This window comes from Dryobates pubescens, chromosome 28, assembly GCF_014839835.1.
Source record: "Dryobates pubescens isolate bDryPub1 chromosome 28, bDryPub1.pri, whole genome shotgun sequence".
Classification (NCBI taxonomy): domain Eukaryota; kingdom Metazoa; phylum Chordata; class Aves; order Piciformes; family Picidae; genus Dryobates; species Dryobates pubescens.
Genome location: NC_071639.1, coordinates 4,430,020 through 4,456,402, shown reverse-complemented (window position 1 = coordinate 4,456,402; position 26,383 = coordinate 4,430,020). Strand labels below are relative to the sequence as shown.

Below are 26,383 nucleotides of genomic sequence, written 5' to 3'. Positions count from 1 at the left end.
TGTGAGATTCTGTGAAAGACTGAGAGAACTGGGGCCTTTTAGTCTGGAAAAGGTCAGATTGAGGGGGGATCTCATCAGTGCTGATCAGTACTTAAAGGGTGGGTGGCAGGAGGATGACACCAGGCGTTAGAATCATAGAATCAATACGGTTGGAAAAGACCTCAAAGATCATCAAGTCCAACCTGTAAGGCTTTGTTCAGTGGTGCCCAGTGACAGGACAAGGGCTCCCAGGCACAAACTTGAACATAGGAAATCCCATCTAAAGATGAGGAGGAACTTTAATGTAAGGGCAGCAGAGCACTGAACATGCTTCTCAGAGAGGTGGTGGAGTCTTCATCTCTGGAGACTTTCATAACCTGCCTGGACGTGTTCCTGTGTGACCTTCTTTAGCTGAACCTGCCTTGGCAGGGGGGGTTGGACTAGGTGATTTCCAGAAGTTCCTTCCACCCCCTACCATTCTGTCATTCCATGAAATACCTTGGAAGTGGTTTTAAAAGTGATCTGCTTATTTGTCTAAAAGATAAACTTACTTTTACAATTCTATTGCCCTCTGATTATTTCTCTCTTTTTGAAGCATCCCTGTCTTCAAAGTATCTTGTCCTGTTCAAAAGCAGAGCAAGGGCTTGCCATCTGAAATGCAGCAACAAGACTCTAACCCTGAATAGAATAGAGTAGAATAGAATTAACCAGGTTGAAAAAGACCTCTGAGATCACCAAGTCCATCCTATAACCCAGCACCATCTAATCAACTAAACCATGGCACTAAGTGCCTCATCCAGTCTCCTAAACACCTACAGTGATGGTGACTCCACCACCTCCCTGGGCAGCACATTCCAATGGCCAATCTCTCTTTCTATGAAGAACTTCTTCCTAACATCCAGCCTAAACCTCCCCTGGCACAGCTTGAGACTGTGTCCTCTTGTTCTGGTGCTGGGTGCCTGGGAGAAGAGACCAATCCCATCCTGGCTACAACCTCCCTTCAGGAAATTGCAGACTGCAATAAGGTCTCCCCTGAGCCTCCTCTTCTGCAGGCTAAGCAACCCCAGCTCCCTCAGCCTCTCCTCACAGGGCTGTGCTCCAGACCCTTCCCCAGCTTTGTTCCCCCTCTCTGGACACCTTCCAGCAGGTCAACATCTTCATAGGATCAATAAGGTTGGAAAAGACTTCAAGAGATCATCAAATCCAACCTATAAATAAATAAATAAAATAGCTTCTGTTTTTTTTTTTTACAGTTTCATAGCTTCTGAATGGGAAGGGAAGGGAAGGGAAGGGAAGGGAAGGGAGATTCTTCATTCCTTGCTTTGCTGAGGGCTGAGTGTGGTTGCACATTGCAGCAGGTTTCTCTGTGCAGCTGCTATTTGCATGCCATTTGCATAAAACCAAACTGAAGGAGCAGCAGGGCTGCAGTGATCCAAAAAGTAGGAAGTGGGAGAGACCTGGACCCACCAGGAGCTGGTGTCTCCTAGTTCTGTTTCAGTGTGTGTAGGGGAAAGCATTAGCTGGGAGCCGCTTCCAAAGGTGTGTCTCTCTTTTATTTGTAGCATTTTCAGGCTTTACACATTTTAAAGTCAGGGCTGCCAGGAAGTCTCTATGGAGAGTCCAAATTTGGGCATGGTTACAGTGAAAGTTTCACTCTTCCTTGTGGGGAAACAGAAAGTGTGATTCTGGAGGGAGCCTGTAAGCAATTTTGCCACAGCGTGCCAAGGGCAGTAGCTGCCTGTCATGCTCCTGGGCAAAGAGCTGCTCTTGCCACTGGAGCAGGGCAGCCTGGTGGATACTGCACAGTTGAAGCAGTAGATGATGAAAGGGGGAAAAATGCCTTTGAATATTCGAATTGTTTACTGTGCCAGACCTGAGCAGGGGGAGCCTTTTGTGGAGGTATGTTGAACTGTGTCCCTCTTTGAGCAGCCTGGATGGGGCTCAGCGCTTCCATCCCACTGCAGAACGTGCAGGGTGTTTCCAGCCCAGGTGGCTTTGGTAGCTTTGCTTTCTCAGTCCTCTCAGGGCTGTTTGGGTTTGTGGATCCACTTGCTGGAAGTGGCTCATTTTGGTTTTGTCTCTCTGCTTTTGCATGGTCTGTAGCTATCTGCTCTTTCAGATCCCTTTTTTAGCTTGCCCTTGTGGACTCTGAACTTCATTCAGAGGTGTGCTGCAGCTCCAGAGCAGGTGTTGGGTTTGATTTGCAAGTCATGCTTCTGCTAACAGCTTTTCTGTGGTTGCCTGTGTCTGAGTTTGGTTGCATTTTGCTACAGATACTTCTTGCTGGTTGAGTTAGTTCAAGGTTATTCCCCCCCACTTCTGGTGGGGGAGACTCTTCCTATAGAATAGTCTTGGGGGAGAGGAACTGAGTCCTTCTGATTTAAGATTCAAAAGGTGCTCATTAAAAAGTACAATAAATCATGGCCTGGGAAATGAGAAGGAAAAACCATTCAGGAGGTGGAAAAAGGGCAAGGAGAGAAGTAGAAAAACCATTTTGCTTTAGCAGGTCATTGTTGGTTTGCTTGTTTCAAAACTGAGCTGGATTTTGCAGTGCAAACCTTCCCTGCAGTTGTCCCACGTGGAAAATGTTCCAGCACAGGATTCTCTGCAGTCTCAGAAGACCCAGGGCTAGGTCCCACTGAACCTGGGCTGGAGGAGCAGGGTATCTTGACTGGAAGAGTGGTCAGGGATTGGAACAGGCTGCCCAGGTTGGTGGTGGAGTCCCCATGCCTGGAGGTGTTCAAGGAATGTGGTGGCACTTCAGGACATGGTTGGGTGGCCATGGTGGTGTTAGGTTGATGGTTGGACTGGATGATCCCAGAGGGCTTTTCCAACTGAAAGCATTCTGCGATGCAGCTGTACAGCAATTCCAGTATCACCAGCGGGAACAGCTGTGCTGCCTGGGTGTGCAGGGGCACATAACAGGTTTAGTTTTGTAGGCTGAGGTTTTGCCCTGTGGTCCTGCCCTCTCCTTTCCTCCTAACCCCATGGAGTATGTTGGAGTGCTGGTGCCCAGGTGTCCTGCTTGAAGCAGCTGCCCTGAGCTCAGCTCCAGGCATCATGGGCTGGAAGGGAGTGTGTGCAGCAGACATGCCACTGGAGCTGCTGGCTGTGACTGATGGTGTTAGGGCTTTGTCCTCCCCACAGTGAACTGCTCACCAGTGCAGGTCTTCAGGGAAACCTCCTGTGTGCTGTGCTGTGGTTAAACCTGCACCTGGAGTCAGCCCAGTGCATTTGTTTCTTGCCTGTGGGGCAGGTATGTGTAGGACTTCCAGGCACTTCTTGGCAATTGCCTCAACTGTTGACAGCTTCTGCAAGTTCAAGCAGTGAGAGTGAAGGCTCAGAGGAGTTATGCAAAGCACTCCCTGTGTAACAGGAAATCTTTTGGGAGGTGTTTGCAGGGAGGTGAATGGCAGTGGTGCAGCATGCTCTGCAGCCACATCTTGAGGTTCCTGCTCCAAGACAAGAGCCCTTATGGAAGAAAGGTGGTTTTTAAGGTTTCCCCTTTCTTTTGTAGTTAGGCCTTCTTGCTTTCTCTTCTTTCTCATCAGCTCCATCTCTGAGCCATTACTTCTTGCTTGCCATGGTGGCACCAAACTCCATCTCGAGCCCTGCTGCCAGGCACAGTGTGCTCCATCTCCCCTCCCACTGCTGTGCAGAGCTGAGGCTCCTGGCACTCACTGAGTGCCCCAGGCTGCACTGAAGGGTTAGCAGCTTTCCAGCTGTGCCAGGTGATACTGTCTGCCAGCCAAGAGGCCAAGCATCCCAGCTCCCAGTGACAGGACAAGGGGCACTGGGCAGAAACTTCAACATCAGAAGGTCCATTTAAACGTGTGGGGGAGCTTCTTTAATTGAAGGGTGACAGAGCACTGGACCAGGCTTGCCTGGAGAGGTGGAGTCTCCTTCTCTGGAGACATTCAAAACCTGCCTGGACATGTTCCTGTGTGACCTTCCCTAGCTGAACCTGCCTTGGCAGGGGAGTTGCACTCAATCTTCAGAGATCACAGTATCACCAAGGTTGGAAGAGACCTCAAAGATCATCCCTTCCAACCCCTTCTCTTCTGTGACTGTGATTTGGTTAAGACTAACTGTGCTTGATGCAGCCATTCTTTATACAACCTTGAGTCCTGTGTCCAGTTCTGGGCTCCTCAATTTAAGAAGGATATTGAGACACTTGAAGGTGTCCAGAGAAGGGCAAGGAGACTGGGGAGGGGTCTGGAGCACAGCCCTGTGAGGAGAGGCTGAGGGAGCTGGGCTTGCTTAGCCTGGAGAAGAGGAGGCTCAGGGGAGACCTTCTTGCTCTCTACAACTCCCTGAAAGGAGGTTGTAGCCAGGTGGGGGTTGGTCTCTTCTCCCAGGAAACCAGCCCAGAACAAGAGGACACAGTCTCAAGCTGTGCCAGGGGAAGTTTAGGCTGGAGGTGAGGAGAAAGTTCTTCACAGAGAGAGTTGTTAGCCATTGGAATGTGCTGCCCAGGGAGGTGGTGGAGTCCCCATCCCTGGAGGTGTTCGAGAGGGGATTGGATGTGGCACTTGATGTCACAGTCATGAGGTGTTGGGTGACAGCTTGGACTTGATGATCTCTGAGATGTTTTCCAACCCTATTGATTCTATCCCATAGTAGTTTTGCTCCATGCAGTGTAGCAGCTGAGGAGTATGCTGTTTACATCAGTTTGCTTCCCCAGAGGGTGGGCAGTGTAAGAGCTGTGCCTTAGCTTGGATGTTTGTTCTCTTGCCCCAGATCATCACTGTAGAAGAGGCCAAACGGCGCAAGAGTGTCTGCAGTTACTATGAAGAGGAAGATGATGATACTTTGCCTGTCCTAAAGCATCACAGTGCTCTCCTGGAGAATATGCACATAGAGCAGGTATGGCTAGACAAAACTTGAGCTTCCTTGTTAGCTGTGGGGCTGTCTCTGCCCACCGTGGGACATTCTGCCTTCTGGAGGCTGCAGCGATGCTTTCTATGTAGGAGTTTGAAAACACCTGCGTGTGTTTGGTGTTAAGGGGGGAGAGGGGGGACCATGTCTAGACACATCTGTCTGGGTTTGTGCTGGGGCTGGTTTGGCCCTACCATGACAGTTGGAGTGTCAAGTCACCAGTTGGGTCAAGTCACCATCCCTGGAAAGGTTTCAAGACAGCCTGGATGAGGCACTCAGTGCCATGGTTTAGTTGATTAGATGGTGTCGGGTGGTAGGTTGGACTTGATGATCTCAAAGGTCTTTTCCAACCTGGTTAATTCTGTGATTCTGTGACTGGTTCACCTGGCAAAGTTATGTATGTGTTTTGGAGCTCTGGAGTTGGAATTGTGACGTTGAGGGCTGCCCAGATGAAGCCGTGAACAGCTGATGCGAGTGCAGGCAGTTGCACTGTGTGACGGAGGTGTTAAGCTGGAGCCATCAGCTGCTCCCTTGGCAGCCAGATTTCGGCTGAGAAGCCCCTGCAGGAAGGGAGCAGCCTGGGGCAGCAGGTGGGAGCCAGGCTGTTGAATGTGTCACCCTTCTGCCCCCCTCCCTGTGCAGCTGGCCCGGCGCTTGCCCGCGCGGGTGCAGGGCTACCCCTGGCGCCTGGCCTACAGCACCCTGGAGCACGGCACCAGCCTCAAGACTCTGTACCGCAAGTTGGCCTCGCTCGACAGCCCTGTCCTGCTGGTCATCAAGGACATGGACAACCAGGTGAGCAGGGCTGGAAGGGGCACCATCATCAGGAAGTGCTGCCATCACCCCGAAATAGGACCTGGAGCTTTGTGTTTGCTGCTGAGTAAGCTGAATGTAGAGCAGGAGAGTGCAGCAGCACTGGGAGAGACACTCCCTGCCTCAGCTTCAGAACTGAACCATGGAATTGTTAGGGTTGGAAGGGACCTCAAAGATCAGCCAGTTCCAACCCCCCTGCCATGGGCAGGGACACCTCACTACAGCAGGTTGCTCACAGCCACATCCTGGCTGCAAAAAGCTCCAGGGATGAGGCTTCCACCACCTGCAAACAGGGCAACCTGTGCCAGTGTCTCACCACCCTCATGGGGAAGAACTTCTTCCTAACATCCAATCTCAATCTATCCATTTCTAGTATTTTTGCTCCATTTCCCCCAGTCCTATCACTCCCTGACACCCTCAAAAGTCCCTCCCCAGCTTTCTTGTAGATCCCCATAAGATACTAGAAGGCCACAATGAGGTCTCTTTGGAGCCTTCTCTTCTCCAGACTGAACAGCCCCAACTCTTTCAGTCTGTCTCCGTAGCAGAGGAGCTCCAGCCCTCTAATCATCCTCGTGGCCCTTCTCTGGACATGTTCCAGCACCTCCAGATCCTTCCTGTAATAGAGGCTCCAGAACTGGACACAATGCTCCAGGTGGGGTCTCACCTGAGTGGAGTAGAAGGGGAGAATCACCTCCCTGTCCCTGCTGGCTGTGCTTCTCTTGAGGCAGCCCAGGATCTGGCTGTTGCAAGCGCAGCAAGTGCCTCTTCTAACGGCACACAGGGAAATGCCTTCCTTGGGTGCCTGTGTTAGTGAGCTGTCACAAATCATGCCTCTGGAGGGCTAGCACATCAGTAGCTCCCAGAACTGACATGTCTGTTGCTGTTGTCATCTGGCTTTTGACTTACAGGATACAAAAGATTGGTAGGAACATCTCTCTCTCCAGCTACCTGAAGGGCAGTTGGAGCGAGCAGCCTCTTCTCCTTGATGACAAGTGACAGGACTAGAGGAAATGCTTATCAGCTGCACCAGAAGAGGTTCAGGCTGGATTGTTAGGGAATAGTTCTTCACTAAAATGGTTCTCAAGCATTGGAATGGTCTGCCCAGGGCAGTGGTGGAGTCGCCATCCCTGGGGGTGTTCCAGCAGCAGGTGGACCTGGTGCTTAGGGACCTGGTTAGGCTCTTCTTGCCTTCTCCCTGGAATAGGACAAGGAGCAGTGGATGCAAGCTGCAGCACAGGAGGGTCACAAAGCACTGGAACAGGCTCCCCAGTGAGGTTGTGGAGTCTCCTTCTCTGGAGACTTTCAAGGCCTGTCTGGATGCATTCCTGTGTGACCTGAGCTACATTGTATGGTCCTGCTCTGGCAAGGGGGTTGGACTCTATGATCTCTTTGGGTCCCTTCCAACCCCTGACATCCTGTGAGCCTGTGGTTTAGTGTTGACCCTTCAGTGCTGGGTTAAGGGTTGGACTGGATGATCTTGGAGGTCTCTTCTAACCCAATGTATTCTGTGGTTCTGTGAATATTTGTTCATCTGAGCAGGGCTGCAAAGATGATTCAGAGACTAGAACATCTTCCTTAAAAGAGGAAAGGCTGAGAGAACTGGGTCTGTTCAGTGTGGGAAAAGAGAAGACTGAGGGGGGAATCTCATCAATGCTGGTCAATATTTAAAGGGTGGGTGGCAGGAGGATGGGACCAGTCTTGTTTCAGTGTGCCCAGTGGGCAGCACAAGGGGTACCAGGCACAGATTGGAACATAAGCAGTTCCATCTAAAGATGAGGAGGAACTTCTTTAATGTAAGGGTGATGGAGAACCTGCAGTAAGCTTCCCAGAGAGGTGCTGGAGTCTCCCATCTCTGGAGACATTCAGAACCCACCTGGACATGTTGCTGTTTTAATAGGTGAACCTGCCTTGGCAGGGGGTTTGTACTCAATCTCCAGAGGTCCCTTCCAACCCCTACCACTGTGATGATGTGATGTACCCAACTGGTTGGTTGCTCTAATGTGAAACACCAGCTCAGCTGTTCTTTAGAAAATAGGTTTTAATGTTTATTTGTTTTCCTCTTTGAGTTTTGTTCCTGTCCTTAAGAGTCCTCCCTCTGTCCTAACAGATATTTGGGGCATATGCTACACATCCCTTCAGGTTTAGTGACCATTACTATGGCACTGGTGAAACATTCCTCTACACTTTCAGTCCAAATTTCAAGGTAAGTGGATGTTTGCTTTCTCAAATAACATGTTTAGGTTCTACTTCTGCAACATTTATGAGCCTTTTATGAAGGCAGAGTAATTATGCTCAGGGGATGTGCCAGCTGCTGGTGAATGCAGTTCCTTGCTTGTTGATTCAGTGCAGTGCTCTTAAGCAGGAGTGGCTGTGGTTGCCTCAAGTCCTGAGAGGACAGTCTTTGAGGGTGAGGAGAGGGCTTTCAGTGGCTTGCAGGGAAAAGCAGGGAGGAGACCTGGGGCTTTTTGGTCTGGAAAGAGAAGACAACTGAGAGGACATTTAATAAATGTCTGTAAACATCTGAGGGCTGGGGGTCAAGAAGGAAGGTGCTCACTTGCACCCTGGGATAGGACAAGGGGCAGTGGATGGAAATGACAGCACAGGAAGTTCCACCTTAACATGGGGAAGAACTTTGTTACTGTAAGGGTCACAGAGCACTGGAACAGGCTCCCCAGAGAGATTGTGGAGTCTCCTTCACTCTGGAGATTTCCAAGACACATCTGGATACATTCCTGTGTGACCTACTCTAGATTCTATGGTCCTGCTCTAGCAGGGGCTTGGACTCAAAGATGGAATGGAATGGAATCAAATCACCAAGGTTGGAAGAGACCTCAGAGATGACATCAAGTCCAACCTGTCACCCAAGACCTCATGACTACTAGACCATGGCACCAAGTGCCACATCCAATCCCCTCTTGAACACCTCCAGGGATGGTGACTCCACCACCTCCCTGGGCAGCACACTCCAATGGCTAACAACTCTCTCTGGGAAGAACTTTCTCCTCACACCCAGCCTAAACCTCCCCTGGCACAGCTTGAGACTGTGTCCTCTAAGATCTTCAGAGGTCCTTTCATCCTAACATCCTGTGATCTATGATCCTGTGACTGTCCAAGACACAGCTTGGAAGGCAGGGTAGCAGGAAGAAGCTAGAATTTCACACATGCTTAGGTCCACAGTGACAGCAAGCCAGAGATGAGAGTGCTGCTGAAGTACCTCATAATGTTGATGGCTTCTGCATTTGTCAGTACTGAACACATTGTTCCTTTGTAGCAGAATGCCTGTGGATCAGCCATGCAAGCAGTGTTTAAAAAAGGATTAGGATAAATTTTGTTCCTTTAGCTGGCTGAACATGAGCCAGCAGTGTGCCTAGGTGGCCAAGCAGGCAAATAGCATCCTGGCCTGCATCGAGAATAGTGTGGCCAGCAGGAGCAGGGAAATCACTGTGCCCCTGTACTCAGCACTGGTTAGGCCACACCTTGAGTCCTCTGTCCAGTTCTGGGCCTCTCAGTTTAAGAAGGACATTGAGAGACTTGAAGGTGTCCAGAGAAGGGCAAGGAGGCTGGGGAGGGGTCTGGAGCACAGCCCTGTGAGGAGAGGCTGAGGGAGCTGGGGTTGCTTAGCCTGGAGAAGAGGAGGCTCAGGGGAGACCACCTTGCTCTCTACAGCTGCCTGAAGGGAGGTTGTAGCCAGGTGGGGGTTGGTCTTTTCTCCCAGGCAACCAGCACCAGAACAAGAGGACACAGTCTCAGGCTGTGCCAGGGGAAGTTTAGGCTGGAGGTGAGGAGAAAGTTCTTCCCAGAGAGAGTTGTTGACCATTGGAATGTGCTGCCCAGGGAGGTGGTGGAGTCCCCATCCCTGGAGGTGTTCAAGAGGGGATTGGATGTGGTACTTGGTGCCATGGTCTAGTAGTCATGAGGTGTTGGGTGCCAGGTTGGACTTGATGATCTTTGAGGTCTTTTCCAACCTTGTTGATTCTGTGATTTACTTTCTACCTATTATCTCTTCCACCTCCCCCTTCAAGAAAAAAAATAAAATACAGTGTGGCCACACCAAAAAACAACTGCTAGGACACCCCTCAGTAGGTTTAGGGTACAATAATCCTCACAGCTCAAATGTATTTGGGGTTTTTTTTGCCTCCCCTCTCCTCAGGTATTCAAGTGGAGTGGAGAGAACACCTACTTCATCAATGGAGACACCAGCTCTCTGGAGCTTGGAGGTGGAGGGTGAGTGTATGCTTGATTTTCAAGTGCTGTAGCCTTTCTGGCCTTCAGTGAGGTAGGGAAAATGCTGGTTGTAAGAAAAACAAGTCAGGAGAATGTCCAAATGTACTCTTGGCAGACTGTTCAGGGCAGATACCTCAGCAATCTGATTTCTGTTACAGACCCAGACCAATTCCCATTGCTTAAAGGGAGTGGCTGATGTTAGCAAAGTAGGTCTGGTGGGTTTGGGGTTGTTTTTTTCCTAGCTAGAAAGAACCCAGATGTTCTGGATAGATACATGAAGGAGTTTGCCACTAGAAAATAATCTCTAATGGCAGTTTTGCCATCGGCTTCTAAGGTGTCTCATGCAGTCCTGATGAAGTTGTTGTTACTCTGTTGATTCAGAGAATGGTTTCAGTTGGAAGGGACTTGAAAAATCATCTAGTTCCAACCCCCCTTTCACCAGCCCAGGTTGCTCAAGGCCTCATTCAGCCTGGCCTTGAACACCTCCAGGGAGGGGATATCCACAGCCTCCCTGGGCAACCTGTTGCAGTGTCTCCTCACCCTCACTGTAAAGAACTTCTCTCTAACATCTAATATTTAGCCTCCCCTGATAGAGCAAGGATGCAGACAGTGCTTAATTCAGGTCCCACGTTGCAGAGGTCAGTGGGTATGGAATCAAGGGCTAAGGCTGCAGGACTCACTGAAGCTGACTGCACGGGACATGTAGGTATGTTTTGTGCTGGGGTGGTGTAAACATCACTTCTCCTCCTAAAGCAGGAGGGGCTGTGTCCACCTCCAGACAGCTGAGGAAGAGCCTCAGTGCTCAGTCTCTGGTGCCAGCCCCAGCCACTGCTGGTGGTGTGGACAGCTGGATGGCACTGGGGAGGGTAGGCACACTCTGGGTCCTGGCTCTGCCCTGCTCACTCCTGCAAGCAGACAGGAAGGGACCGCTCCGTCACCTTCTTGTTTGGCAAGTGCTTTGCTGGGACTGAGCCCTTCACATTTGGCCTTAGGGCTCCTTAGATTGCTCCCTATCATTCCCCTGGTGGTTTCTGCTGTTTTTGCTGTTCCACAGCTCCTGATGTGTGTTGTGTTTCCTTCCCAGTGGGCGGTTTGGCTTGTGGTTAGATGCAGACCTGTACCACGGGCGAAGCAACTCCTGCAGCACCTTCAACAATGACATCTTATCTAAGAAAGAAGATTTCATAATCCAGGATGTGGAAGTGTGGACATTTGAATGAAATACTGACTGCCTTAAAGGACTGGATCCATTAGGCACTTAAAAGCTGACTGGAAGGTGCAGGCTGCCTCACACCGTTACACGCTTTTTTTTCCCCTCAAAGTTTGTACCAGAGCATGACTCAACCAACCAACCCAAGGAGAAACAGGGAGCTGGTTCTGAGAGGCAGTAAGAAACAGAGAGCAGTCTGAAGGGTTTGGTTTTTGGGGTTTTTTTACTTCCTCCTCCACCACCTCTCCATCAAAGAGGTGATGGCTATGAAAACATTTCATGGTGTGCGAGTCAAAAACTTCTGCTGTGACTGTGAAAGAGATCCTGTGGGAAAGCTCTTGGCCTAGGACATTCCAGCTGTACTTATGTTCAACCCCCTCCAATGCTAACCAAAAAGAAGCAAAGGTTGCTTAACCAAAACCTGCAGCACACTGTTTGCCATGGGGAAAGAAGAAGAAACCAGGTGTGCACAGCACTTAAGGGAACATGGGTTGAATTCTTTTTTCTCTTGTTTGTTTTTTTACTCTATTTATTGCTGTTGTATAGCAGGGTTGGGTTTGGGTTAAATGTATGAACTGTGAGGGGGTTTTTGTTGTTGTTGTTGTTTTGTTTCCTTCTTTGTAATGTTTCCAATCTCCATTTGCTAACTCCTCTTCAGGTAGGTCTCAGCATTTTGCATCTATTCTGAATCCATTTCTTTCCCTCCCCCTAAGTTAATTTTTATATATATATATATATAATTTATATATATATATTTGATTCTGTTCTTTTCATTCCCTGCCCTAATCAGAGGGTTTGCCTTCTGGCAGAAACACTTGAGTGCATAATCCTGGTTTGGGTTTGTCGGTTGGTTTACTTCTTCCCACCTCCCACCCCATGAGCTGAGGAGAGGAGGTGAATAGTGCTTCTTATGAACTTTGCTGCCACATTCCTGTTCCCAGAGGGTTGGTTTTTTGGCAGGGTGTGGAGATGTGGGGCAAAGTGGCCACTTGCTGTAGACTCTGTCAGCTCTGTTGCAGTCAGCAGAGTTGGGGCAGCACCTCTGAGCATTGCCCCTAGTGTTATTGGACTGTTTATGAAGGGACATTTCTGAGAGAGGATTGTTTTTTCCTGTAGCACCACCAAATGATTCACAATCAGCCACCCACTGTGCTTCTCTGAGCACTTCTCCACCAGTTAAGGAATATTTGCTTTGTGAAGGAGAAAACACAACTGAGATTTAGAGAAGAATGCCATTTCCCTAACAGGCCAGGTCATGTTAGTGTAATACTTGCTTGCTTAGTAATCAGAGAGATGGATTTCCTCCCCCAAAAAGACTTGAAGCAGCAGGCTGGGTTAGGATTTGACAGGCAACTAAATACTGTTCTTGGGTTTTCATGAAATAATCAGATACTCCCTCCCCATCCTGAAGAGAGAAAGGCTGCATGTAACAATCTGACAGTGTTGGTATATAGAGTGTGACAGAGGGCTGGCAGTAGTCTCACTGCTTGCTACAGAATTCTGCCTTCCTGTGAAGCTGGGGGTTTGCTTGCACCACCCAGAGCCAACCAACCTTAGGGTGCTGTCCTGCCCTTGCCCTCAATCCTGTCCTTGTCCTGAGAAAGGCAGAGTTTCAGGAATGGTAGAGTGCTTCCATGCATTAAACCATTGCCATCTAATTTGGGAACCTTATGAGCCAAGTAATCCAACCCCACTTAGTTTCTGCTCTGCCCTTTTTTCAGTAGATTCAAACCAAAACAGCCAAAATCCAAGCAAAAAAGAAACAGCATTGCTGAATCCTAATCCTGCACAGCAGTGGCACAGTCTGACCACCAGTGCTGTACGCAGTGAGCCTGTACCACGCTGCACGTGAGCTGCTTCACTCTTCCCCCTCTGTGTGGTCTACTCCAGCCATAAAGAAAGCTCTTACTGGTAATGCTGGGAAATGTTTTGGGAGCTGCTAGCAGCAGAATGCTTTGAGGAGGCCCAGGGAGAGCTTGATAACTTTGCTCCTTCAGATGGTGGCAGACCACTTCAAGATGGTAGAGTGCTTCCAAGCATTAAACCATTACCATCTAATTTGGGAACCTTATGAACCAAGTAATCCAACCCCACTTAGTTTCTGCTCTGCCCTTTTTTCAGTAGATTCAAACCAAAATCCAAGCAAAAAAGAAACAGCATTGCTGAATCCTAATCCTGCACAGAAGTGGCACAGTCTGACCACCAGTGCTGTACGCAGTGAGCCTGTACCACGCTGCACGTGAGCTGCTTCACTCTTCCCCCTCTGTGTGGTCTACTCCAGCCACAAAGAAAGCTCTTACTGGTAATGCTGGGAAACGTTTTGGGAGCTGCTAGCAGCAGAATGCTTTGAAGAGGCCAGGAGGAGCTTGATAACTGTTTGCTCCTTCAGATGGTGGCAGACCACTTCAAGATGGTAGAGTGCTTCCAAGCATTAAACCATTACCATCTAATTTGGGAACCTTATGAACCAAGTAATCCAACCCCACTTAGTTTCTGCTCTGCCCTTTTTTCAGTAGATTCAAACCAAAATCCAAGCAAAAAAGAAACAGCATTGCTGAATCCTAATCCTGCACAGAAGTGGCACAGTCTGACCACCAGTGCTGTACGCAGTGAGCCTGTACCACGCTGCACGTGAGCTGCTTCACTCTTCCCCCTCTGTGTGGTCTACTCCAGCCACAAAGAAAGCTCTTACTGGTAATGCTGGGAAACGTTTTGGGAGCTGCTAGCAGCAGAATGCTTTGAAGAGGCCAGGAGGAGCTTGATAACTGTTTGCTCCTTCAGATGGTGGCAGACCACTTCAAGATGGTAGAGTGCTTCCAAGCATTAAACCATTACCATCTAATTTGGGAACCTTATGAACCAAGTAATCCAACCCCACTTAGTTTCTGCTCTGCCCTTTTTTCAGTAGATTCAAACCAAAATCCAAGCAAAAAAGAAACAGCATTGCTGAATCCTAATCCTGCACAGAAGTGGCACAGTCTGACCACCAGTGCTGTACGCAGTGAGCCTGTACCACGCTGCACGTGAGCTGCTTCACTCTTCCCCCTCTGTGTGGTCTACTCCAGCCACAAAGAAAGCTCTTACTGGTAATGCTGGGAAACGTTTTGGGAGCTGCTAGCAGCAGAATGCTTTGAAGAGGCCCAGGGAGAGCTTGATAACTTCAGGTGGTGGCAGACCACTTCACAAAACCCCCTGAGCCAACCAAGTTTCAACGTTTGCCATACATTTCACTGTTGCTACTTACAGTTTACTCCATTGATATTATCCTTGTCAGAGCATATCTAAACGCTGTGGTCTGTATTCCCAACAGTGGTGTTCAATCAAAATCCTGTGACCCTTGAAATGATGGATATTTAATATATGTAATGCAGTGCTATCACCATATTTTCAATAAAGGAATTTATGCATTCAGAAGCTGCTCAAGGATCTTGGCTCTTCTCTTCACAATGTAAAGGATGCATCTGAGGTTACTGATTCTGCTGACAATGAAAACCCCAAACAAGTGGAGCTAGCAGATGGAGAGAGGTGATTTCTGCCACCACCTGGAGTGCTGTGTCCAGCTATGGGATCCCCAATACAAGACCTCTCATGGAGAGGGGTCCAGAGGAGGGCCACTGAGGTGATCAGAGGGCTGGAGCACCTCTCCTGTGAAGACAGGCTGAAAGACTTGGGGCTGTTCAGCCTGGAGAAGAGAAGGCTCCAGGGAGACCTTAGGGCTACATTGCAGTATCTGAAGGGGACCTACAGGAAGGCTGGGGAGGGACTGTTTAGAAGGGCCTGGAGTGACAGGATGAGGGGCAATGGTTTGAAACTGGAGCAGGGGAGATTTAGGTTGGACATCAGGAAGAAGCTCTTCACAATGAGAGTGGTGAAGCAGAGGAACAGGTTGCCCAGGGATGTGGTTGAGGCCCATCCTTGGAGACGCTCAAGATCAGATTTGATGTGGGCAGACTGACCTAGTTGGAAGGACCTCTGAACATTTCAGTCCAACCCCTCTGCCAGTGCAGCATCATCCAGAGTGAATCACAGAGGAATGTGTCCAGGTGGGTTTGGAATGCCTCCAGAGATGGAGACTCCACCACCTCTCTGGGCAGCACTGTGCAGTGCTCTGGCAGCCTCGAGGTGAAGAATTTCTTCCTTCTGTTTATGCAGAACCTCCTGTGTTCCAGTTTGTGCCACACAGCTGTAACCTTGTGCTGAACTCACCCTTGGTTACATGAAGGAAGGCCCTCAGACTGCTGCATCCTGTGAAAAATAAGGCAACCACAATTGTCAGCAGAAGGTACATCCTGTGGAAAATGAGGTGGCCAACCTTCATCAGCAAAAGCTGCAGCCTCGAGATAGGAAAGGAGCTACCATCCTGGAGACAGAGGAAGGATCCAGTGGGGAAGAAGATGACCTCAGCCTCAAATCCTGCTATCAAGTGAGGGGAGGGAAACTTAGCTTGCAAAGGTGTAATTGCCAAAGGACCTTTTGTTTGAGGTGCCTCTCCAGAGCAACCCAACTTGAGCTGGTTTTCTGCTGTACCACCTGGCTTTGATGCTTGAGACTCTGCTGCAGGAAACCCAGGGTGAAGAAACTTCTTTGACATTGGGCCTTGCCTTTTATTGGTGTCATGGTAATGCAGAGGTGGCATTAAGGGAAAACAAACTATGACTGCACCTGAAACTAGCTGGGGATGTCCCTATTTACTGCAGGGGGGTTGGACTAGGTGACACCTCCAGAGGTGCCTTCCAACCCAATGCATTCTGTGAGACTATGAAATGGAACAAATCTGCTGTCTGTGAACCTTGCTTTGAGTGAAAGGGTGGTTAAAATGTTCTTAATGTAAAGGAGGAGGAAAATTACAGGGGCTAGTAGTTTTTCTCTGAGGGAGGACAAAAGCTTGTTCTTGCAACATCAAGCAAGTGTGCTTAAGTGCATCAGGGAACAGCCTTGGAGGTACCCAGGCATGTGCAGATGTTTGGCATGGTGCTGGTTTCGGTGCAGTTGTGGCTCCAGATGTTGTGTATGCTTTGCTTCAAAACCCCAGGTGCAGCCAGAACAAGCTCAAAAGATTTCATCCAGCTTTTTGTAGCAAAGGAGCAGATCAGGTGCTTGCAAAGGGATTGCCTCTTGCTCAGCAATTGCTCGGTCTGCAGGCAATGCGTTTTTCAACCCCCTGTCCCCGCAGTGTGGTGCTGAGGGCCGTGGTTTAGCACCAGCCTTGGCAGAGGTAGAGAAGGGTTGGGCTGGCTGGGTGACCTTAAAGGTGTGATTCTGTGATCCCTGCTAACACGGCCGGTCAGGTTGGACGGGGCTCTAAGCAACCTGCTAGAGTCGCTTACTTGCTTAGAGGAAGCAAGGGGTGAGGGCAGTCCCAGGGCCATGCCTGCCGGTGCTGCCCCAGTACCGCGGCCGAGCCCCCGGCCCCGGCGAGGCAGCAGGGGGCGCTGCCGCGGTCCCAGCGCGCCGCCTAGCGGCGCAGGCGGCGCTGATGCAGGGTATTGGCCGCTGGCCGCCAGCGCAAGGGCTCTGCCCCGCCCCTACCTCTTCCGCCGCTAGGGGGCGGGCGCAGGCGAGCCGGCGGGCGAGAGGCGGCGGCCAGGAGCGGCCAAGGCTGGGGGCCGGGGCCATGGCAGGGGAGGGGGCTGCGGGCGCCGCAGCCGCCGAAGGGAAGGAGGCCGGGGGCGGCGGCGGCTACGACCGCAAGTGCGTGTTCTGCAGGATCGCTCGCCGGGAGGAGCCGGGCACGGCGCTCTTCCCCAGCGAGGTGAGCGAGCCTTCCGCGGCCTTTCCGCCCTTCGCCGCCGGCCTCCTCCGCTCTCCCGGCGCTGCGGGCCGGGGCTCCGCCGCGCTTGTCGGCCTGCAGGGCCGCTTGGTGCTGGCTTTTGATGAGGAGGCTGTTGCCGCCTTGGTGTGAGAGCTCCTGGGCGGGTCCCGGGGCCGGGGCCTGGAGGGGCAGCCGGGTCCCGGGAGAAGGGGAAGGGCCTGGGGGGCTTCCCGAGGGCATGGGCGGGGGAGCCCTGCTGCCGGCTCTTGGGCTGCCGGCTCCGGGCCAGCGTCGCTTCCAAAGGCTTGGCCGCGCTGCGGGAGCCGTAGGGACCTTCGGCTCGGCTGGGGACGGGAGGCAGATGTCGGTCGGAAGGAAAATACCCTGCCGGCCTTAAACGTGGGCACAGCAGCTCAAAACGTTAAAGCTGACGCCGAGGAGCCCTGACTGCAGAAGGCCAACCGAGGGCACAAGAGGTGCTTACAAATTTTTCTATAGGCTGCCTCCAAAAAACTCGGTTCTTTGCTAGTTACTTCCAGTACGACCTTAAGCATCACACCGAGATGGAGCAGACACTTCGTTATCCCCTCTTTGCCAATATCTTCATCGATTTAATATGTTTGCATCCTTTTTTTTCCCTCCCCAGTATGAAGACCTTGTCTGCTTTAAGGATATCAAACCTGGTGCCCCCCACCACTACCTGGTGGTGCCGGTGGAGCACCTGGGAAACTGCAAAACGCTGAAGACAGAGCACATACCACTAGGTGAGGCTGCAAGTCTGCCTTTGGCTCGAAGGAAATCATTTGCCCATGGGAGTGGGCTGCCCAGGGAGGTGGTGGAGTCACCATGACTGGAGGTGTTTAGGAAGAGACTGGGTGGGGTGCTTGGTGCCATGGCTTAGTTGATTAGATAGTGTTGGGTGATGGGTTGGACTTGATGATCTCAAAGGTCTCTTCCAACCTGGACTGGAGTATTCTATTCTATTCTATTCTGTTCTATTCTGTTCTATTCTGTTTTATTCAGCCTTAGATACTGTGTTGTTAACTCAGTTGCATCTCTGAATGCTGTTTGGTCAAGGATGTAAACTGGTTAGGCCACACCTTGAGTCCTGTGTCCAGTTCTGGGTTCCTCAGTTTAAGAAAGATGTTGAGATGCTGGAAGGTGTCCAGAGAAGGGCAACAAAGCTGGGGAGGGGTCTGGAGCACAGCCCTGTGAGGAGAGGCTGAGGGAGCTGGGGTTGCTTAGCCTGGAGAAGAGGAGGCTCAGGGAAGACCTTCTTGCTGTCTACAACTGCCAGAAGGGAGGTTATAGCCAGGAGGGGGTTGGTCTCTTCTCCCAGGCACCCAGCACCAGAACAAGAGGACACAGTCTCAAGCTGTGCCAGGGGAGGTTTAGGCTGGATGTTAGGAAGAAATTCTTCATAGAAAGAGAGATTGGCCACTGGGAAGGGCTGCCCAGAGAGGTGGTGGAGTCAGCGTCATTGGAAGTGTTTAAGAAGAGGCTGGATGAGGCCCTTGGTGCCATGGTTTAGTTGATTACATGGTGTTGGCTGATAGGTTGGGCTTGATGATCTCTGATTCTTTTCCAGCCTGGTTAATTGTGTGGGAATAGATGGTAGGAGTCAGTGCAGGCTTCCTGGGAGCCTCTCTCTGCTGTTCTGGAACAGCACAGGGCCTTTGTGCAGCTCTGGAATCCTGTGGCACCGGGGTGTGAAATCTCTTTTGTTGGCACGGAGTGGAGAGGCCTCTGCGCTGGGGTGGAGCTGCAGCTTTGTTTTGGGAAGCCTTTGTCTGCTGCTTTGTTGAGCTCTCTGAGGTTTGTGTGCACGTTTACATTAGGGGGGGTTATAAAACGGTCATGTAACAGGTGTATTTCAAGTGCTGTGTTATCTCTCAGAGCAAAAGGGGGAGATGGTGTTCCAGTGAATTTCAGTCATTTGTGGAACAAGATAAAACTCTAAAACATTGAATCATAGAATGGTTGCAGTTGGAGAAGGCCTTAACACCAGTGAGTCCAACCATTCCCTAAGTCTGCCAAGGCTGGGGCTAAAACATGCCCCTCAGCACCACATCTCTGTCTCTTGGAAACCCCTCCAGGGATGGGGATGCAGCCACCTCCCCAGGCAGCCTGTGCCAGGCTTTGAGAACCCTTTCAGGGAAGAAGTTTCTTCTTTACTGTGTCCAGTTCTGGGCCCCTCAGTTTAGGAGGGATGTTGACTTGCTGGAAGGTGTCCAGAGAAGGGCAGCAAAGTTGGGGAGGGGTCTGGAGCACAGCCCTGTGAGGAAAGGCTGAGGGAGCTGGGGTTGCTTAGCCTGCAGAAGAGGAGGCTCAGGGGAGGCCTACCTGAAGGGAGGTTGTAGACAGGTTGGCCTCTTCTCCCAGGCACCCAGCACCAGAACAAGAGGACACAGGCTCAAGCTGCACCAGGGGAAGTTTAGGCTGGAGGTGAGGAGAAAGTTCTTCCCAGAGAGAGTTGTTAGCCATTGGAATGTGCTGCCCAGGGAGGTGGTGGAGTCCCCATCCCTGGAGGTGTTCAAGAGGGGATTGGATGTGGCACTTGGTGCCATGGTTTAGTCATGAGGTCTGTGGTGCCAGGTTGGACTTGATGATCTTTGAGGTCTCTTCCAACCTTGGTGATTCTGTGAATTTCACTGGTCAGAGAAGTGTTGCCTCGAAGGAGAAAACCTTGCTTAGAACAAATACATCAGCAGTGCCTAGAGCACAGATAAAGGAAAGCAGTCACCCCAGGAAGTCTGTTATGGATCATAAAGGCTAACTATCAGTGCAGCTCTGCTTATGAGGTGGAAAGATTCCACAGACTGAATCACAGGATGCCAGGTTGGAAGGGACCCCAAGAATCCTTTGGTCCAGCCTTTCCAAGGAGTAGTAGAGTTTAGGAGGAGACTTGATAGGGTCCTTAACATGGTTTATATGTTGAAAAACCCATGGGTGTGATCTTGGTGTGATGAGTTTTGTTGAAGCTAATACTCTGAAGAACACCTTTCTGAAGCTACTTGAAGACATTGGATGTGGAAAACCCTGCTGAAAGAGTAAAGGGAATTTGTCTTTCACAGTGAAGAGAATGATGGAAGTTGGGAAAGCTGTCCTCCAGAGGAATGATGTTAGTGACTTGAGTGATATAAGGTATGGAGCTGAAACCTTCTCTCTGTGTGTGGAGTGTGATTTTGACTTTTCAGAAGGCTACTGTAGAGCTGGTGGCACCAACTGCAGCAGGATTTACTGAAGGAATTGGGCCTGAGTTCACTTGCTGTAGGGCTTCTTGAGTGGGATGTGCTGGCACTGGATATAAACTCCCTTTTCCTGATGGATTTCCAGGGCAGGTTGCATTCCAGCTATGGAGGCTCTTTCTTGTCCACATCAGGGGGACAGGAAGGCCCTTCAGACAACTTGTCTAAAAGGCTGCTCTTCAATTACATGCTGCAAATGCTCAGTTCCAGAGGAGAGGCAGACTTCTGCTCTCCAGGCAGGGCACTGCTTTGTGTTTCAGCCATACCTGCCTCCATCTGATTGCAGTGCTGCACCTTCTGCTTTAAGCCCACTGCCTTAGACAGCCAAAGCAATTTATAGCATTGTTTAAACAGTGTGCAGGGAGCTGGGCCTTCGTCATGAGGTCAGGTAGGAGCTGCATTCATCTGCTGAGAGCTGGCTTTCCAACTGAAGACTGGGTAGGAGACATTTGCTTTTTTAAAGCTTCCTTTTTCACAGAGGTGTGAAGGGGGAAGGTAATGGGCTTTGGAAGAGGCTCCCTGAGAGCATAATGAAAGGAAATGTGTTCCTGCAGGGCAGGGGTTTTGTTCCTGCCTTTGTGGCCAAGGAGTGCCAGGAGCAGTTCAGTCAGGTGATCACACTAAATAGCTTGTGGTGTTCTACTCCATCCTTCAACTAACATCACCAGCATTTTTTTCCCTTGTTTTCCTTTCCTGAAGGATGGGTTTTCACTGGCCTCCCTTCTGCTCCATAGCCCACTTGCATCTCCATGTCCTGGCCCCAGCCAGCCAGCTGGGATTCTTATCCAGACTCTATTACAAGATCAATTCCTACTGGTTCATCACGGTAAGCATAACGCAGGAGAGACTCTGGGGAGGCTTTCCCTCACAGGCTGAACATGTGATGCCTTTCTAACACTTCACCTGTGTCCAGAAAGTCTTCTGACTGATTGGTTTTTGTCATTCATTATTAATGAGGTATATTTTGCATTTGAAAAGCCACAAGGGGAAAACCCTTCACTTTTATGGTTACTGGGGGGAAGGGAGTGCCAGTAACAGCAACAAACAGCACAGCACTTCTGAGTCTGATGGCTAGCTTAGGCTAGTGTCATGCACCTCTGAGGACACCTGATAAGTATTAATGCTTCAGTTTAGAAGGACATACTCAGCTGTGATGGAACTTTCAGGCAACTGAAGCTCCAGGGGTAGTTGAGGCTGGTGAGCACAAGCCCTATGAGGAGGGGCTGAGGGAGCTGGGGTTGTTTAGCCTGGAGAAGAGGAGGCTCAGGGGAGACCTTCTTGCTCTCTCCAGCTCACTGAAGGGAGGTTGTAGCCAGGAGGGGGTTGGTCTCTCCTCCCAGGCACCCAGCACCAGAACAAGAGGACACAGTCCCAAGCTGCACCAGGGGAGGTTTAGGCTGGAGGTGAGGAGAAAGTTCTTCCCAGAGTTGTTGGCCATTGGAATGTGCTGCCCAGGGAGGTAGTGGAGTCACTGCCCCTGGAGGTGTTCAAGAGGGGACTGGATGTAGCACTTGGTGCCATGGTTTAGTCATGAGGTGTTGGGTGCCAGGTTGGACTTGATGATCTTTGAGGTCTCTTCCAACCTTGGTGATTCTGTGCTGCACTGCTTTGTCTTCCACAGGCTGAACAACTCCTTGAGCGACTGCAAACTACAAATGCTGCCAGCTGAGAGCACTCTGAGCCCTTTGTCACCAGCCAGCTGGTTCTTTGAACTCTGATTTAAGGTTGCACAGTTTGATGTTGCCAATAATACACCAGGATAAAAAAAGCTTTAGTTCCTTATGAGGAAATGAACAGAGGTTATGTGGCTGCCAGCCTGACACTCTCAGTGGGATACTGGACCTCTGGACTTCTACTGGACTGAAGCCTCTGAACTTCTCTGACATGAAGGTGATGTGTTTTAACTCTGATTTTATGTTTGTGTACCTGTACATACAGAATTCATGCACACATGCAGGGAACTTTGCCCAGTAGTGGAGGGCAGGGTGTAACAGCAGGATGCCTTGCTACCAAGGCTGTAAGTTACCACTGACAGCAGGCACCACAGGAAATGCTTGTGGTGGGATCCAGCTTTGGTTTGAGAGGTGCATTCTCCTGGGGTGTACAGCTGACATTCCCCACCTGTGCTTGTATGATCCTTACACCAGGTTGGGAGCAGCTACATTGCTGAAGGTACCCTACAGACTGAACCACTTTATTACCTCTCTCAGTTGCATGCCAGAGAGACAGTAAATGTTCATACAATAGGTGCCCAAGGTGAGATGCAATAGAACATCCAACACAGTGTGTAAGGGGCTGGCTGCTGGGCTTGAAGATTGTTTCCCCCTGATGTGCATGATGTTGTCTGTGTGTTGGCCAAAAAAATGAAGAGCTCAGAGGAGTTGATCTTTAGTTCATTTATTAATTTCTACTCTTCTCCATGATGGCAGGGAAAAAACCAACCACATTTTGCAGGTGGTTCTGCTACTGTTGTCACTGCAAGTCCCTTGGAGCTTACAAAGGGCTTGGCTAAATCTGATGTTGGAATGAAGTCAGGGGAGAAATAGGTCTTCAGTGCAGGCTTGCATAACAGCAGTGTGATTGGAATTTGGGATAGCAGGGACTCAGCCCAAAACTGGAACATGTTGGGCTGCTTAAGGAGCTGGTTGCACATTGGCCTTTGCTGTCCAGCTCTGCTGGGCAATGCTTTGGCTTTCAGTACCATATTAAGGCAGGCTGGAAATTAAGACTCCAGAAAACAGAGACTGGATTTGCTTTCTTCTGTCTCTGGATGCCAAACTAAGCCAAGTGTCCTTGCCCAGATGCAGCTGAGGTGGTGGTGGTCTGGTGCACCTGCAAGCTTCCCCCAAACTTACTCTTCTCAGTGCTTTCCACTGCTCCAGCACCTGTTGCCTTAGTGGTCCAATGCACTGCAGTATTCTTGCAGCAAACTACACACAAGGCTTTAGAAAGCTCACAGTGCTCTGAAGAACAACATTTCCTATTCTGAAGAGTTCACAACTCTCTAAGCCCCTGTTCCTGGTGTCCCCTTCCATGTTGTTTGCAGCCCTGTAGGGCTTTAACTGAGTTTGAATTGAAGCCACTGAACTTTGACTGCTGCTGTGCAATGGATGAGAAGGTTTGAGCTGGCTCCTGGCTTTGTGAAATGTCTGAACATCAAGCTGTTTCAGGAGTTAACCCTGGGTATGTGTTTTGATCTGTAATTAATTTATGTAACTGTAGGCAAGTGAGACATGTAATATTTAAACATCAACTGTTGTCAAAAAGGATTGATGAGCAAGCAGAATAAATGCTAATCTTGGAATGGTCTTCCAGTGCACTGGAATAGTTGGCTGTGGGGATTGACCCTGGATAGCCTTTTGCTCATTCTTCACCCCTCCCCACAGCAGGGTGGGAGAGAGAATGGGGAAAGTCAGAGAACTCCTGGGTGGGGAGGAAGGCAGTTTGATAAATGAGGGAAAGATGAAAGAAAAACCCAAGCTATGGCAAAGGTGATCACCCATGACCTCCCACAAGCAGGCCAGCAGCAAAGGCTGCCCCCATCCACCCCCAGAAATCCTCCATCTCCTTGCCTTTCATTCTTGAGCATGACACTGTATGGCACGGAGTGTCAGTGTGTGCCTGCTGTGAGGGCTGTACCCTCTCCCAGCTTCTTGCCCAGTGGAGGAGCAGAGCAGGATGGATAGGATAGAATAGAATAAACCAGGTTGGAAGAGACCCTCAAGATCATCATGTCCAACCTATCCTCCAACACCACCTAATCAACTAAACCATGCAACTAAGCACCCTATCAAGTCTCCTCCTGAACACCTCCAGTGATGGTGACTCCACCACCTCCCTGGGCAGCACATTCCAATGGGCAATCACTCTCTCTGTGTAGAACTTCCTCCTAACCTCCAGCCTAAACCTCCCCTGGTGCAGCCTGAGACTGTGTCCTCTTGTTCTGGTGCTGCTTGCCTGGGAGAAAAGACCAACCTCTGCCTGGCTACAACCTCCCTTAAGGTAGTTGTAGAGAGCAATAAGGTCACCCCTGAGCCTCTTCTTCTGCAGGCTAAGCAACCCCAGCTCCCTCAGTCTCTCCTCACAGGGCTGTGTTCCAAGCCCCTCCCCAGCTTTGTTGCCCTTCTCTGGACACCTTCCAGCAAGTCAACATCTTTCCTAAACTGAGGGGCCCAGAACTGGACACAGGACTCAAGGTGTGGCCTAACCAGTGCAGTGTACAGGGGCAGAATGACCTCCCTGCTCCTGCTGGCCACACTGCTCCTGATGCAGGCCAGGATGTCATTGGCCCTCTTGGCTGCCTGGGCACACTGCAGGCTCATGTTCAGCCTACCATCGACCACTACCCCCAGGTCCCTCTCTGCCTGGCTGCTCTCAGCCACTCTGCCCCCAGCCTGTAGCACTGCCTGGGGTTGCTGTGGCCAGTGTGCAGAACCTGGCACTTGGATGTGTTCAATCTCCTGCCCTTGGATTCTGCCCATTTGATGAAAAGGCCTTGACCCTGTGCCAGCACTGCTCAGCCAGCACCACAGCTCTGATGCTACCAGTGCTGCTCCAGGCATAGACCCAGAGCATGGCACCTTCTGGGCTGCTCTGAAGAACATTACCTCCATCCCAGCCAGACCTTGTGCCTTGTCAGGGGTACACAGAACCACAAAGGCCAACTTTGATGGACCCACTAATGACAGCAAGGCTGGAAAGGCAAATTGAGAGTATCATCTGGCTTCCACAGTCTTCCTCATGAACAAGACAGGGAACTGCAGCTTGTGCAGAGAGGCCTCAGACCAGCCCAGACAGCCCTGCATTCCACAGCCCCATTCATGACTGAGATGAATGCTCAGCCCTTCATTAGAGTCTCATTCTCCTCCTGCACCGACAAGCATTCTTGGGCTCAGCAGATCATTTTATTAATTAGGTGAAGAAGTGCTTTCTGAGAAGCCTGATGCTTTGAGTATGTTTCAGAATTGCTGTCTGGCCCTGGGCAGCAGCAGTGTGCAGACTCCATTGTGCCACCCTCTTCAACAGCAGCATCACAGCATCATTTTAAAGCTTCCAGAACCCTCTGTAGAGCTTTGCAGTGAGCAAAGATCACTAAAACACTCTCAAGAGTGAACTCTGCAGCCCTTTCCCTGCAAGAGCCTGGAGAAGCAAAGGAGAGTTGCTTAGCCACTGCTCCTGGCTCTGTTGTGCTTTGATCCAGTATTAGTCCTGAGAAAAGCTGCTTTTTGGCTACATGTTTGAGAATGACAAAGCTTTAGTTGTCCTCTTTTGCTCAGTGGTTTTACATAAACTCCCAACCTGCTGCAAACCCAGAGAATGACACTTCTGTGCTGAAGTTGTAACTGCCCCTCTGAAAGCCTGACCTGTCACAAGTCAAAACCAACCCCTTGTTTGTTATTCCACATTTAACAGCATTGTCTGTGCCTGTTTGTGACAGGTTGGAAAAGACCCTAAAGATCATCAAGTCCAGCCTGTCACCCAACACCTCATGACTACGCAACCATGGCACCAAGTGCCACATCCAGTCCCCTCTTGAACACCTCCAGGGGCAGTGACTCCACCACCTCCCTGGGCAGCACATCCCAATGGCTAACAACTCTCTCTGGGAAGAACTTTCTCCTCACCTCCAGCCTAAACTCCCCCTGGCACAGCTTGAGACTGCATCCTCTTGTTCTGGTGCTGGTTGCCTGGGAGAAGAGACCAACCCCCTCCTGGCTACAACCTCCTTTCAGCAAGTTGGGAAGAGCAAGAAGGTCTCCCCTGAGCCTCCTCTTCTGCAGGCTAAGCAACCCCAGCTCCCTCAGCCTCTCCTCCCAGGGCTGTGCTCCAGACCCCTCCCCAGCCTCCTTGCCCTTCTCTGGACACCTTCAAGAGTCTCAGTGTCCTACCCTTTGTTTCCTCCTCCATCCTCTGCCTGCCTCTGGCTCCCCTGTCCCCTGGACATCCCAATTTCAGTTCACTCATTTCTTCCCTTCTTTCCTAATTTCATTGTCTTTTCACTCAGAAAAGGAGGCAGAGGGCTAACAAAAAAGATGTCTCTGTTTTTATTTGCTCAGTCACCAGGCTCCTTGTGATGCACATTAGACAGAAGTGTCAAACCAAGAGAACATTCTTCTAGGCTTCTGGCCTAAACAGTTCTGCTTTATATACAGCACAGAATAATTTACCACTTTTAACATAAATGATGAACCTGATCAATCTCAATATCCTTCTGAGGCAAGAGAGGCTCTCACTTTCAAGACCCCTCAAGCAGTGGAGTTAACACCACAGCCAAGTTTT

At 50.4% G+C, this 26,383-nt stretch overlaps 2 protein-coding genes across 7 annotated transcripts in view; both read left to right on the top strand.

The window, feature by feature from the left end:
* The window catches only part of NCOA7 (nuclear receptor coactivator 7), a 105,864-nt gene extending 94,551 nt beyond the window's left edge, over positions 1-11,313 (top strand). For all 6 annotated transcript variants that reach the window (XM_054174142.1, XM_054174141.1, XM_054174145.1 and 3 more), the window contains exons 12-16: positions 4,720-4,845; positions 5,500-5,652; positions 7,778-7,873; positions 9,821-9,894; positions 10,979-11,313. In XM_054174142.1, coding sequence (XP_054030117.1) covers positions 4,720-4,845; positions 5,500-5,652; positions 7,778-7,873; positions 9,821-9,894; positions 10,979-11,114 — 585 coding nt within the window. In that variant the 3' untranslated portion in view covers positions 11,115-11,313. The remainder of the gene's footprint in view (positions 1-4,719; positions 4,846-5,499; positions 5,653-7,777; positions 7,874-9,820; positions 9,895-10,978) is intronic.
* A 5,360-nt stretch (positions 11,314-16,673) lies between these two features.
* On the top strand, positions 16,674-22,542 carry HINT3 (histidine triad nucleotide binding protein 3). The gene is made up of 5 exons (XM_054174146.1): positions 16,674-16,856; positions 17,503-17,620; positions 19,931-20,000; positions 20,804-20,930; positions 21,726-22,542. The coding sequence occupies exons 1-5, from the start codon at positions 16,719-16,721 to the stop codon at positions 21,771-21,773; spliced, it is 501 nt and encodes a 166-aa protein (XP_054030121.1). The 5' UTR covers positions 16,674-16,718; the 3' UTR covers positions 21,774-22,542.
* Positions 22,543-26,383: the final 3,841 nt, after the last annotated feature.